The following is a 14,892-nucleotide window of genomic DNA, read 5'->3' as shown; positions in this document are numbered from 1 at the left end:
TAATTCTCCAACACCAAAGAAATTATGTTCCAAACCAGTCCTGGCAGCATCGTATATGTATGTACAATTCTTTGTAATGCTGAGGGTGTAATCCTTACTGATTAATGTCTCAAAGGGCACATGTGGCCAGTCATCTGCTTTGCTTTGGTGTTTGCAACACTCAGTCAGGGAGAAGCATCGAGACAAGGTGTCATCCATTTCCATTCTACTTCACAACAATGCCCCCGTGTTTTACAGAAGCGCAGAATTTAAATGCAGCTCTGCAGAACTACAGATTTGAAGAATTATCACACATCCCCTATTCTGTAGGCCCGGCCCTTTGTGACTGCAACCTGTTCCACAATCCGAAGAGCTACATCCATGGGACACACTATACTAATGAAAAAGATGTCATATCAGCTACACAAGAGAGGTTACACAAGCAAAATAACATTTTCAGTGGCACTGAAAAGCTGTGTTGAAAAGCTGAACTTGTTTGATTTTGCTGGCGTTTCTCTTACTACGTCAGGTTCAAAACTTTCATCCTTCGTTTGCATGTATTTACACTATGTATACACACACACACACACACACTATGCTGTATATATTCATACAGTGTACATCTAAATACAAACCAATAATTGTCTTTTTTTCAGGGTACAAAAAAGTCTTTTTCTGTATAAACTTGGAAAAGTGTTCATGAGCTATTAAGCTTTTTATGATGTTTGCTTACTTATGCCCATGTACTTATGAAATAACTTGTTCAAAAAAATCTTAAATGACTATATTTTTATTCAGAGCATGTTTACTTTTCGTTTGCCACACATTATATTGTAATGCACATTTTTGACAAAGTTTGTCATTTGATAAAAAGTGTCAAATGTTGTTATTTCTGGAAATAAAGGTTTTCAAAGTGTATTGGCTAATTAACAATGAATGTTATCAAGCCCATGCCTACTGTATGTGCCGTCTTAATTTGAACATTTGCTTCTAGTGAGTAACACCTTGCTGTCAGAAATGTGCCTTTCATTTTTAAGAACTTGACAGGAGCTTTGTTCAAAGCTTGTATTGTTAAGGGATGATAAACATTGTTTAAAATACAAACTGATAAAGTGTAAAGGTCAGAGAGACAGTACTTTTTCTTTTATTACAGTTTTGTAAATGTTCATAGTTTGTCTTTTTTGCCTTAACTCTGGAAATAAGAAAAAGTGTTGTTTTCAAATTCAATATATGGAAACCTTGATTCGTTGAATGTTTTATACTAAATTGTCAGTTTATTGAACATGACTAGTTATGCATGTCCTAGCCACTGCTAATATTTTTTTTAATGCAAAGGCATTTGTTAATATTTTAACAGTTTTTCATTATTTTTAGTTGTAATGAAATTGAGTTATTCTTTGATTAGAAAAAAATAAATGCACAATATTTACAGGATTGTATTTATTCCCATTCTTGTATTATTACAGTTAGGCAGAGAATATCTGCACAGCCTTTTTAAAGATTCACCTTTTCAATTTGGAAAATTAGTGATTTTTAAAATGATGCAAGCGTTGAGAAAATTTAGAGTTCACCTAATGACTTGAAGTGTTAAGAGATATACGTGTTCATTTTAAGGAGACTTATGTCATGTTAATACTGTAGTTTGAAATACAGTACCACAATACACAATTTAGAAAATCACTATGGACTTGTTACTTTGCACATGTTGCCAATTTTATTTTTAATTATATCAAAACTTATTTATTAGTGCTATGATTTGATCATTGCTTCTAAAATGCTTTGGGAGATATTTGGTTTCTTGACTCAATGAAAAGTGTAAATAAATATTGTCGTAGTGGTGTTCGATAAGATGGATTGTCACAAATTCATTACATTTTATAGAAGAGTTGACACCTAAACATACAGCAAAGAATCAACAGTCCCACAACAAAATGACTTTCGATTATTTTTCTTGTTTGTTCAGCACCATTTTCCATCAGGTTATGAGTGTTGCTTTGTTGTATCCCATGTTGCATCATTGCTTTTCACAATTTTATGAAAATTAAGGCAGATGTTTTTATCATTTCCATAAATTAAATAAAAGCAAAAACATATTATAACACAAGCTCCAGTGAAAGTGATACAATGAAGAATTAGAAATAATCTAGCACTATAGTTTAATTTACTTTAGATGTATTTATCCTGTGATTCTTTAATTCTTGGAGAAGAACATTTAACTGTTCATGTCATGGGATTCATGACACAGACAGCAGAAGAACCATTGTTAATGAAACCTTACTGCTTTGTCACGATAAGAAGAAAGATCACCTTGTTTTGCATCAATCTGTCCATTCATCCTTCCAGTCTCTAACAAACTTATCCTTAGAGCAGAGTTATAAGGCTTGAAACATCCTTGGACTTGGGACCAACATATAATTTAACATGGAAAATTATTATAGCAGGTGCTTATACATTCTCAATGCACACTAGTTCCTCCAGAGTTAGGTCTTGTTGATTAAAATATTCAATCACGTGAACTTCCTCCTGACAGCAGGGGCAACTTTTTCCATACAGTATATTTTTATCTAATGCAGAACTAGCTAGTTTTAGAATGGCAGCCCTACAAAATATTTTTCTTTTCAGAAAAGGTGAAAAAACTACAGAAACTCAAAAATGTTTACTTATGAAATCCTAAGCTTCTTGTTAATGATTGTTTATTTTGAACCGAGTGGAAAATTTCTAGACCTTAACTATGTTTGTTTATTTCCCTTTCTTTCCTCCTTTAATCTGCCCTTGTATAGCCATACTCCTCCTCAGGATCGCCTGTTATAAAAGTAACCACTGGAGCAGTCTTTTCTGAAGTGACAAGTACATATCATCATTTCACACATACAGTCCGTGTTTATAACATCCAAGGTAAGCCAATTCAGTACTAGAAAATGTACAAGTTCAGATGCACACAATTAATGGCTGGTTTGGTGTTAGAGAATACTTGGTTGTGAATCAACAGACCCATTTCTATAATAATATTTATGTTCTTCTTATCTTCCAGTTTGTCTCAAATCTGTTTAAAAGTTGTTCTAAGTAATGGCTCTATGACATCATAGTATAATGCTTGAAATGCTGCTTAAACTTTTTCTGTGCGATTTGTTAAGTGAAATTCAGGACCAACCTCCCAAAGTAATCACCAGAATGAGAAGTACGCCATTTTTGTTGCTGTTTTTGCCATAAAATAATTACCTGTAAAGAGAAGAAACTTGTGTAGTAGAGTCAATGTTCAATCATAAATCATTCACTACTAGTATCCATGAGAAGCAGCAGATGATGCAAAGGCATGTATTGAAAATTGCATATTTCTGTAACATATTCAATTTTAATTCATAGTAAATAATACATGTTAAACAGTAATTTGTATTTTTTTAGTCAATCTTGATGGAATTTGATCACCAGTACAGCGTATGCTTGTAAGCTTAGGCTTGACTTTATTTGTGAAGTTATATACAAGTAAATACTGGAAGAAAATATGGATTATTTCTCAAAGATTATGTTTCTTTTGGTGAATAGTGTTGTAGTGTTCACATTGAATTATTTATGGGGGTGATGCACTGTAATTTTGTAATCTTTTTGTTAGCTGTGGTTTGCAGTCTAGTTAATGTACTATATGTAACAGGCTCTCACAGTAATGGATACAAAGCTCTTCTTCGGGTGACAGGAGTGGTTCACGTCAGCCTGAAAAACCTGAAGTGTTGTAGGCTTAAAATAAAGGGAATGTTTTTGTTGCTCCTTTATTAGTCCTTCCACTTTACTGGACCCAACAGGAAAATTACCCCAGATAAGTGATAGTGGCAAGAATTGGACAATTTTGCACATCGGTGATTTCTAGTTTTTTTGACTGGACAAATACAAGGAGGGACTCTTATGAAACAAACTAAAAGAATGCTCTGCTGACCATCCAGTGTTTATCTAAACATGCATTCTAAAATAAATTCTTTTTTGGATTTTATCTTGAAACGAAAATTTGGCTCAGAATTCTAAACTGTATAATTTTCTTACTTTAAGATGCATGGTAAATTATGACTTTATTATTGTGTGCATTGTTCATGACTGTTATAATTGCCACCATGGTTATATTCTAGCACTGTATCATGCACAGAATGCAGAAATTAGCTCAGAGCCCTATCAAAGCTAACTGGTTCAAAAATAAAAGTCTATGTAAAAAGCGTATTGTTACATTATTGCATTAGTAAATTATAAATGCTTTTTGAGTTACAACATACACTAGGTACAGTGAAACAGTTTCTTTTGAATGTTAGGAATACTTTGTACAGTTTAGTTTCCAACAGCTTCATAACAGTTTAAGTAAGTTCTTCCAAGACAGGCCTCCATAATTGCCATTCTCTATGAAAGAGATATTTGATGTCTTTTGATGCTGGATGTCAGTTTCTACAATTACATCTTCATATTCCAGTGGTGGGCGCTGCTGCTTCGCAGTAAGGAGATCAGGATTCACCTCTGATTTCCTCCCAGCATGGAGTTTGCATGTTCTACCCATGTCTGCATAGTTTTCCACCAGGTACTTTGGTTTCCTTCAACAGTCCAAAGACACGCAGGTTAAGTGGATCGGCAATACTAAAATTGGCTCTAGTATGTGTGTGTGTTCACCCTGTGATGGACTGACACCCTTTCCAGGGTTTGCTCATGCCTTGTGCACTATGCTAGGTCGGATTGGTTCCAGCAGAGGCATGACCCTGTTCAGGGCTAAACGGGTTAGCAAATGACATGACATGACTTTCCAGTGGCCTTATATATGTAAGTGACGTGTTTATTTACACATATGGGCATGATCATGCTATATGACCAAATCCCCCATCAAGCCCAGAGTTTAAATATGTCAATTCCAGCAGCTGAAAATGTGCTTTTTCTGTGCATGTAAGAGCCAGTAATATCACACGATCTACCATTGTGGAACTGGCAAGAAGCCTTCAGGGCTAAACGGGTTAGCAAATGACATGACATGACTTTCCAGTGGCCTTATATATGTAAGTGATGTGTTTATTTACACATATGGGCATGATCATGCTATATGACCAAATCCCCCATCAAGCCCAGAGTTTAAATATGTCAATTCCAGCAGCTGAAAATGTGATTTTTCTGTGCATGTAAGAGCCAGTAATATCACACGATCTACCATTGTGGAACAGGCAATTTGCCTTGCTTCTAGTACCCATCACTATGCTCAGAAAATAGACAAACATATACCTAAAATTCATTAACATTATATTTTTCATTTGGGAAATCTGTAATGGAACCTATAGGCTGTGTTTTCATGGCCCCTGATGGATGCACAGATATCTTGTATGTGAGAAGTTTAGATTGGCTACATGTCTCACAATTGCCAAAATTTGAGCCTGTTATCTAATGGCATTGTATCTCATTATTGACAAAAACTTCCCTCTGCTCTCTGGAGAAGCAGAAATTAATAACTTTCTTTTCCTTTTAACAAAAATAGGATGTTGAATGTCCTCTACTGTCTAAAATATCTCTTCACCCATCCATTATCAAATCCGTTTACTTAAGTTTAGAGTTTTGGCATTCTGAAAACCCACCTCGCCCCCATTTATTGGTCAAGAGCCTTGTCTTCAATTCAGAAGCCTAAATTCATTTGAATGCACTTCATTTTCATGCATTGCTGTTGTAAGCTGGAGTGCTGATCGCACCCTCAGAGGACATAGACGCCCCTGGGAAAACCCCTGAAACAGCTGACAGTCTACCTTCACATTGCTCCTTACCCTTCTTACTTGCGCTATAACTCGCGATAAACCTCTCACGCGGTACTCCGCTTACTTAAAAGTATTGTGCAGCGCCTCTCAGCTTTGGAATTGGTTGTTTTGTTTCTCTCTCTCAGACATTCTCTGCTCCTGGCGGAACTGTCATCTCTGACTTGTCATGGAGCACAGTTTAAACTTTTGAAAAGAGACAAATGTTTGTTTGCAGTGCTTTGAATAAAGGTCCTGTCTCTCTACAACCTCCTGTGTCTCTGTGCAAATCTGTGACCCAAGCGTGACAAGTGGTACCAGGAGTGGGGTTTGAACCCACGCGGACATTCGTCCATTGGATTTACAGAGATCTTTCCGAAGTATTTATTTAACAATATTTTATTAAAAAGTGTATGTGTTTGGATCTTTTGAACATATTACTAGATTAACTGACATGTGGATTAGTCGACACAAGTAGCTTGAAAAATATTTTTAATTAATGTTTTAACATCATTTGTACTCCATTGTATCAAAAAAGTTTCCTATCTTCATTTTTCATGAAAACAAGAGATCCAAAATTTATATTGGACACCACTACGGATAACAGGATAAAAATAAGATCATTTTGGGAGTAGGAGGATATTTCTTAAAGACACATGCACCATCTTGAAATGCCACAAATGTGAATGTGAGTTCTCTATGGCGTGTTTGGGGGGAGAAAACACACAAGGCCAACATCAGACTCTGAGGTGTCACACATGTTAACAGTATTACTAGGCTCACCCGCCTTTTAAGGCGACGACTTTTATCCTCAATTTGTGTGCGCTCCATGTGTACATCAGGCATGTAAGTGTAGGGAATGAGAACATCAAAGTGCCCATTCATAACATCTCCCAAAAACCTAAGTTTTTTTATCCCCTCGAGTGCCTGTCCAAACTTGGAGTGTAGGACTCCATAATAATATACTTGAAACTCATAGGGGAACAACTCTCCCGCTGCCATTAGCTCAGAAATGCTACCATAAGTTTGAGACTTTGACATTTCAGTGAGATACTGAAGCTCATTTGTATAAGAGATTCCTGACGGCATCATTGTAAATGGCTGAAACCTTGATCAATTACTTAAAACATGTCGTACAATGTCAGCCCGAATCTGTACCGCTAAAGACGGAGTTTCATGCACTAAATAAGCTATAGATGAGAATAAGCAAGCACCATCTCCCCTGATATTTACTACGTGGTGAGGCATTTGTACTCCATCAACATTAATTATTTCCAGAGACATAATTTTGTCTATTTTTCCAGCGCATCGCGCACAAAAGCAAGGGAACAATGGGAGCACCAGAACTCTGCACACATCGCGTTGCTTTTTACCGCAAGTAGTAAGTCTGTGATAAGCGGAATACCGCTACGCTTTGCATTCACGGGACGGAAGGACAATCCCGACCGCTTTTATATAGTAGGATTGTACGTAAATAAGCAATAAAGGCAGGTTTTTGACATTAGTGCTCTTTAGGACAGTCTCAGAGTGTTGAGATGTGTCTAAAGCACTAGGAAGCCTATGCATAGATGCTGGGTGAGGGTTAGTAACATTGGAGGATTCTGATTCTGAATTTTGCAGTTGTTCAGTGTAGTTGATTTGTTAATTATGTTATAATGACAAAGTAGTAATCAGTTTTAGATTAAGAGTGTGTTCTTTTTTGGTATTTTGCATATAACCTAAATAAATAGTATCTGTGTCATTAGTGTAACGATACTTATCTGATGTGTTGTATTCTGTATTATAACATGGCATTAAAGCCATCTAAACTCTTGAATGAGATTTCTAACAGTTTACCTCAAAAGCAAACAAAATAATTTCTTTTGTATAATGCAATTTAATGGTGTAACACTGGCAAGGGAAAATGAGTGGAATGGTCTTTAATACTCTTACTTATTGTTATCTCAGAAACTTCATGATAACAAACTATAACTGTTTTTAGCATCTTCCTTTGTGATCTGTACAATGGCATGTTCTTACCTTCTCTGTTTTTAATCGGTTTTCATTATGACTGTATGCTTCATCATTTTTGGTATTGATCCACTCTCTGCCTTGTGTTTTTCTTCTGAATGTCTGTGCACGGTTATTATGGGACATGGTTTAATCATCGTGTTGGCTGAAGCTGATTTGGTTTATTTCTGTGAAACTGATAAGTTAACAATTGAATAATTATTTTAAAATGAAATCATAATGGAAAAAATACTTAAATATTCCTCTTTATTTGCCTCCTATATGCTTTTCATTCAGGGTATATTATTAGTAAGACTAACTGTATGCACCTGATTGAAAAATAGAAAATTTCATCATATTAAATCATCGCAATAATTTGTTTACTTCATTGTTTATACATGCCTCAATATGTTTTGTTTTATTTTAATTATACTGTATTTCATGGTGAGGATCTGTAGTACATTTTAATAAATATGATGCACCCTCCTGAATGGAGGATGAGATAATACTATAATAATCGGTTAAGGCTTTTTTACTTTATTACTTTGATCTTTGGATCAAATTAATCTTGCTGACCAAATTGTCATCTTCCCTACTTTACTATTTGACCTTCATTGTTGATATTCGCCCGATGTGTCTGTAGTGTGATTCACACTGTCAATCTTCAATCTACTATATAAACTAAATGAACCTTCACTCATTCCATATCATTAATATTTTTACATTGCTTTTCCTGTAGCTGTCAGCATAAACTGTGTGCAGGATATGAAAAAAAAAAAGTTTTTATAGCTGTGCTTCCTATCATTATTTGATTTTGATTTCAGTCTTCCTGTCTAATTTATGACTCGTGATTGAAGCCACATTTCCAAATGTTATGTTTTCCCCAAAAAAATAAATAAATAAATAAATAATCTTTACCTGAATTATTCATAGACAAACCTTCTCAAAAAGCTGTTGAGTATTCACTTGATCATAAATGATTTAAATCAACAGTGTTAAAATAACTTTAATTGAAAATAGTTTTGTGCAAATTAGATTTCATTTAATAGATAAGTCTTTCTGTACACTTTCAAGTAATTTTGCCTTCAGCAATCCAAGTATGGGTTCAAAAATCAATTCAGCAGCTGACTTGACTGAATTAGTGTTTCTCAAAAGAAGCTCCGCAATAAAATCCACTAACCGATTTCATCTTGCACTTGCCTGACTCCATTAGGCCTGCTGCCCACTTCCCTGCTGATTCTATATTACTACCTGAAGGTTACTTTCTTCAGCAGAGGAAGTTGCACACTGCCAGTTTCAAGTGTCCTTTCTGAGCTTTGAACCTACAGTATTTGTGAACTTAGTCAGTCAATCTGTATTTTATATATAGACTTTCAGAAAACTCAGTGATTTTGTTCAACCATAGTTCACCTTTCACAGTGCTGAAAATTAAATCAATGAAAAAGTAATATATTACCTGGACACCAAAAAAGGCCATCCCCTTAAATTTTATTTTGTAAACAGTGCTCCTTAGAAACAGAGATGTGATTTAAAAGGATTTCCTAATATTAGTAACAAATTTTGTATATCACGTGATCACTTAGTGTACGTGAAGAAGCCATGCACCATCAGCCAAAATAAATGTGTTGGTAATGTTGCATTTTTTGACTATAAGAAAAATGTAGTTTTGTAATGGAGCTGATTTAAGTATAGTACAGGTATGTCACAACCAACCATTTCAATTTTATACAAAACTTTGAACACCTTTGAAACATGTAAGGTACTACAGTGATTTATACATTTCCACACCGCTCCATGTGAGATAATGTTGAAGCAAGCCGCATTCATGGAAATGGCTGATTTTCCTGGAGTGGTTGGTGTGATTAATTGCATACACATAAAGACCATTGCCCCAAGTGTGGATGAGCACTCATGTGAATCATAAGCGATATCACAGTATCAATTTACAAGTTGACATGGATGCAAAGTGTATTATAGAAGCCAGTATGTTACCATGAGGATAGGCAGAGCTGGATGGGTTATTGACTGAAATGTCACACAGGTACATTGAACTCTGCATTCCATGAAATGCTTGAACATTCGTTTTATACCTTATCAGGCCAGGATGAATGAAGAAGGCAAGTGGAGACTCCCATGGCATTGGATAAAAAGAGTGTCATAGAAGTTAAGGGGTGATCATGGAGAGGGGTATAGCACGTCATGTTATGTGACTCTGGAATATAAACGGAAACGGAAGAGTGAATGTGACTTCAGGAATAGCCGTGGCTAGTTTCAGAAACAGTTACTTTATGAGGCATTTTCTGTGACTGTAACAGTGGGAAAGTGATTCTTCTGAAAGTGCCGCTGTGGATACTTCATTGTTAAATAAATGTGCCCATTATCCGGCTTTATTCTCAAGTAGTATTGTGTGTCTCGGACTTTGCATTTCGGTGTTCGTCATTATTCTTGATGTTGTTGCAAATGACCCAGTGTAAAGCATGAATAGAGTACTTCATGAGAATGGGGTAAGCCTTTCATTTGAATCCTTTGAATATTATTGTTTTTATTATTATTATTATTATTTTTATTATTATTATTATCTTTGTGATGCAGCCTTAGCATTAGTATCAGAAAATTACAAAGTGTCATCATGATTTCCAAAGAAACTCCAAAATGCGTTCATGAGTGCCATTTTGTAGTTCAGGATATCATAAAATCATGTCATTCATTCTCAGACATGACTTCTACTCATAGCTGAGAGTATGTGTGGGATGCTTAGTAGATACTTCTCATGTCTTACTTTGGGGTAGGATAAACTATTATCCGAATCAGACTTTTAGTGCAAGTAAGTCCTAGGGGTAATTCTGAGATGCCTGATAAATATAGGCAGTGGACTCTTAACTTAGCCACTCCAGGACACTCACATTGTTGTTTTGAAGCCATTCTTGTGTAGCTTTGACTTTATGTTTGGGGTCGTTTTTTGCTGGAAAACAAATCTTCTCCCAAGGTGCAGTTTCTTGCAGACTTCTTCAGGTTTTCTTGTTGGAATTCCCTGTGTTTTGTTGCATTCATTTCATATTGGCAAAGTCTTCCAGGTCCTGGTGCAGAGAAGAGTCCCTACAGCATGATGCTGCCAACACCATGCTTCAAGACAGGAATGGTGTGTTTTTGATAATGTGTAGTGTTTGGCTTACACCATTAGTCTCCTGGTCAAAAAGTTCAATTTCATTCCCATCAAACTATAGAACCTTCTTCTAGCTATCTTCAGTCTCTTCCATGTGCCTTCTGACACACTGCAGTTGAGATGTCATGCATGATTTTTTGTATGTATCCCATAAAGCTGCAGCTGGTGAAGCATCTGGGCAACAATTCTTGTCTGTCCAGCCTCACCAACCTCATTTAACTCTTTCATATAAATTGTTACAGATCTCTTTGTGGCTTCGCTCACTAGTCTTCATCTTAATCACTCAGTTTTTTTTGGGTGGCCTGCTCTAGGCAGATCTTCAGCTAAGTGTTTCTTAATGATTGATGTAACTGGACTCCAAGGGATATTCAGTGACTTGGTTATTTTTTAGTCTCTAACCACTGACTTTTGCTTTTCACGGAGTTACTTGGAGAGTTTCTTTGTCTTCGTTGTGTAGGTTAGACCATGATACCGACATAACACAAGTTGGTATTTCCAAATGAGGTACATTTATATTACAGGCAATTGGAATCCCTCAACAACAAACCAGCGATCTTCATAGATAGATAGATACTTTATTAATCCCAAGGGGAAATTCACATACTCCAGCAGCACCATACTGATACAAAAAAAAAAAATTAAATTAAAGAGTAATAAAAATGTAGGTAAAAACAGACAATAACTTTGAATATTCCGGGTGGAATTGAAGATTTGCATAGTTTGGGGGAGGAACAATCTCCTCAGTCTGTCAGTGACATGTGTGAGGGATTGCCGGCCATATATTCCGGCCAACACCTCCAAGCCATCGGATGGAGCCCTACCTGCAACATAGGGATGCCCTGAGTTCCAGCAGGGCATCATGGACTATGGAGTTTTAATACACAGCCCTGCTGGATAACGTCGGGGCCGCCAGGAGTCACTGCAGGGAGGCTTACAGAGTGCTACGTGCCCTATAACCCGGAAGTGCGTCATAAACACATGACCGGAAGGAACGACGTGCTTCCGGAGTGAAGAAGTGGAGTTTTTATATGACCTGGAAGTGTTCCTAGTCACGTAGACAGAGAGGGCGAAACACTTCCAGGTCAAGGACTATAAAAGGACTATGGGAAATCCCAGATGTCGAGCTGAGCTGGGTGGAAGGGTGGCAACGCGTCTGGGAGAGGAGGATTGGTTATTATAGTGTATTGATTATTGATTGCATGAGTAGTGTGGAGTGGAGGGTGCTTTGTGCACATTATTATAAAATAAATAATAATTGGATTTTTACCCAGTGTTTGGAGTGGTACCTGAGGGTTCAAGAGGTGGATAGGGGCCTCAACTGCGACACATGTCATGTACCCTAAGTTCTTGTCAATAAGCCGCGGCTTATCTAAGGAAAAAAGTTGTGAAAATGAAAAAATAGAATATCGGCTTATACATAAGTCCGGCTTATACATCCATCGCGGGGGTTGCGTTCCAGAACCACCCGCGAAATAAGAATATCCGCGAAGTAGAAACCATATGTTTATATGGTTATTTTTATATTGTCATGCTTGGGTCACAGATTTGCGCAGAAACACAGGAGGTTGTAGAGAGACAGGAACGTTATTCAAACACTGCAAACAAACATTTGTCTCTTTTTCAAAAGTTTAAACTGTGCTCCATGACAAGACAGAGATGACAGTTCCGTCTCACAATTAAAAGAATGCAAACATATCTTCCTCTTCAAAGCAGTGAAGCAAACAAATCAATATGTCTGTTTGGCTTTTAAGTATGCGAAGCACCGCGGCACAAAGCTGTTGAAGGCGGCAGCTCACACCCCCTCCGTCAGGAGCAGACAAAGAGAGGGAGAGTTTGTTTTTCAGTCAAAAATCAATACGTGCCCTTCGAGCTTTTAAGTATGCGAAGCACTGTGCAGCATGTCTTTTCAGGAATCAGCTTTACAAAAGATAGCAACGTGAAGATAATCTTTCAGCATTTTTAGACGAGCGTCCGTATCGTCTAGGTGTGCAAACAGCCCCCCTGCTCAATCCCCATACGTCAGGATCACAGATAGTCAGCGCAAGAGAGAGAGAACAGTAAGCCGGGTAGCTTCTCAGCCATCTGCCAAAAGCGTCCCTTGTATGAAATCAACTGGGCAAACCAACTGAGGAAGCATGTACCAGAAATTAAAAGACCCATTGTCCGCAGAAATCCGCGATATATATTTAAATATGCTTACATATAAAATCACAATTTAAATGACCGCTACGCGCTCGTGTTGACTCGGCGACGCCCAGAGCAGAAAGAACGCGCTCCGGCCGCTCCAACCGCGCCATGCGGGGAGTGAGAGAGACGGCAATATCTCACACTCTCTCCCCCCTTAAAGAAATTAAATGGGCGCGAGTGAGACCACTGACCTCCCTCCCTTCTATTAGTTATAGGTTATAGTACGTTCGGCTTATCCATGAGTCCGGCTTATCTATGATACGATTTTATTTTAAAAATTTGTATGATTTTTGGTCTCCGGCTAATACATGAGTCCGGCTTATAGACAAGAACTTAGGGTACTTAATTCTGTGACTTCTAAAATCAACTGGTTTAAGCTATCATATTATTTTGTGTTTTATATTTGTAATTCAATTAGACGATCTTGCAAAGATTTCTTTTTCACTTTTTCTGTTCATTTAAGTGTTAAAATGCCAAATTAAATATTCTGTGGTTAAATGCCATATAATAACAAAATGTGAAAAGCTAGGGTGAACACATTTTATGTCCACTGTATATGTCTGCCCATCTATACATACTCACTTCATGCCTTTTCTCTGTAATTTTCTGTATACTCTATTTGTTTAATGGTTCTGCCATTATGTGTAGTTTGTTATTTTAAATAAACCTTTTTATGTTTTCAGTACTTCAAAAAATGTTAATATGCTTTTCATGTCCAGTGTTCCTTACAGCAAATATGAAAATGAACAACATATCTAAGCGGACTTAAGATATAGCAGCATGTACACACTCAATTACTGGAAGAAAAAATATATATAGCTTGGCACCAGGCTAATGACTTTTTCTCCCTCTTGCCATGCTATCTGAAATCTATTTGTAATGGGAATAGTACAAGGAAAAATAACATGCCCCAAGCCATAGTGTATTTCACTGTCAGAGAAGAAAGCATAGGAAAATTCTCTCTTCCACACAACATTTAAATGATTGAGCACTCAGCAAACAAACTGGACTCCGTGTTTGCTTGATAAGCTTAAAAGAAAAAAATCAATTGTCTTGTTGCCCATAACAAGCCTGCTGATATACCGTGCTTGATTTTTTGCCATGGATTTGAAGTAAGGTCTAGAGCTAGACTTCTCTTTAATGATTTCAGTGTTGTGAATGTCATCTTGATCAGTCATGTATGCAATTTATGTATAGATTTCTAAATATTTTATTCAAACAGCCACTTTGTGATGAACACACGGATACCGGTGATGCCAGGCTAACCACTCCAATGTTGGCATCCTTCTTGTTTGCACTTCAATGCTAATTGGCATCTGGTTTAGAAAAACACTTAAACAATTAAAAGATTGGAATTTTAATAAGCAAGCAAAAAATAATGAGTGGAAAATGGGAAAAGAATGTAGAGGGTGAGTTGACTTTGTGTGTGAGAAGGTACTGTTGCTTATTTAGTAGAGGAACCTGCATTACTGGTAATTTTTGGAGAGCAGTAACAAGTTGTCTAATTATATAATATGTCCAGAATACATTAGTGATTAAGTGCTAGAAGTTAAGAACTTCCTGGAAAGAAAAGAAGCAGCTATAGTGGATACTCGGGACCAAGGCTGAACCCATCGTTGTTGAAGATCATGCTAATATTTACAAGTTTGGTGCATCATACCCTGCCCTTATTTCCCTTAACTAAGAATAATCTTATTTTATCTAGCCACTCAATGTCAGTCTTTTTAACAGCTAAACTATTGTAGTTTCAGTGCTGTTTCTGTCTTTAATAAATCTTGCCACAGATGGGCTGACAGTCCAGCTGGGATGGACCCCATTCTGTTATTTGGCTGGTAGGCT

General features: G+C 36.8%; 1 protein-coding gene across 1 annotated transcript in view; it reads left to right on the top strand.

Moving 5' to 3' along the window:
* man2a1 (mannosidase, alpha, class 2A, member 1) overlaps positions 1 to 14,892 on the top strand; it is a 516,515-nt gene that overhangs the window by 425,757 nt on the left and 75,866 nt on the right. The window contains exon 16 of the mRNA XM_028804824.2: positions 2,760 to 2,874. Within this exon, the coding sequence (XP_028660657.1) occupies positions 2,760 to 2,874 (115 nt within the window). The remainder of the gene's footprint in view (positions 1 to 2,759; positions 2,875 to 14,892) is intronic.

The sequence above is a fragment of the Erpetoichthys calabaricus genome, chromosome 7 (assembly GCF_900747795.2).
Source record: "Erpetoichthys calabaricus chromosome 7, fErpCal1.3, whole genome shotgun sequence".
In the NCBI taxonomy this organism is placed as follows: Eukaryota; Metazoa; Chordata; class Cladistia; order Polypteriformes; family Polypteridae; genus Erpetoichthys; species Erpetoichthys calabaricus.
This window is presented reverse-complemented; position numbering and strand designations above follow the sequence as displayed.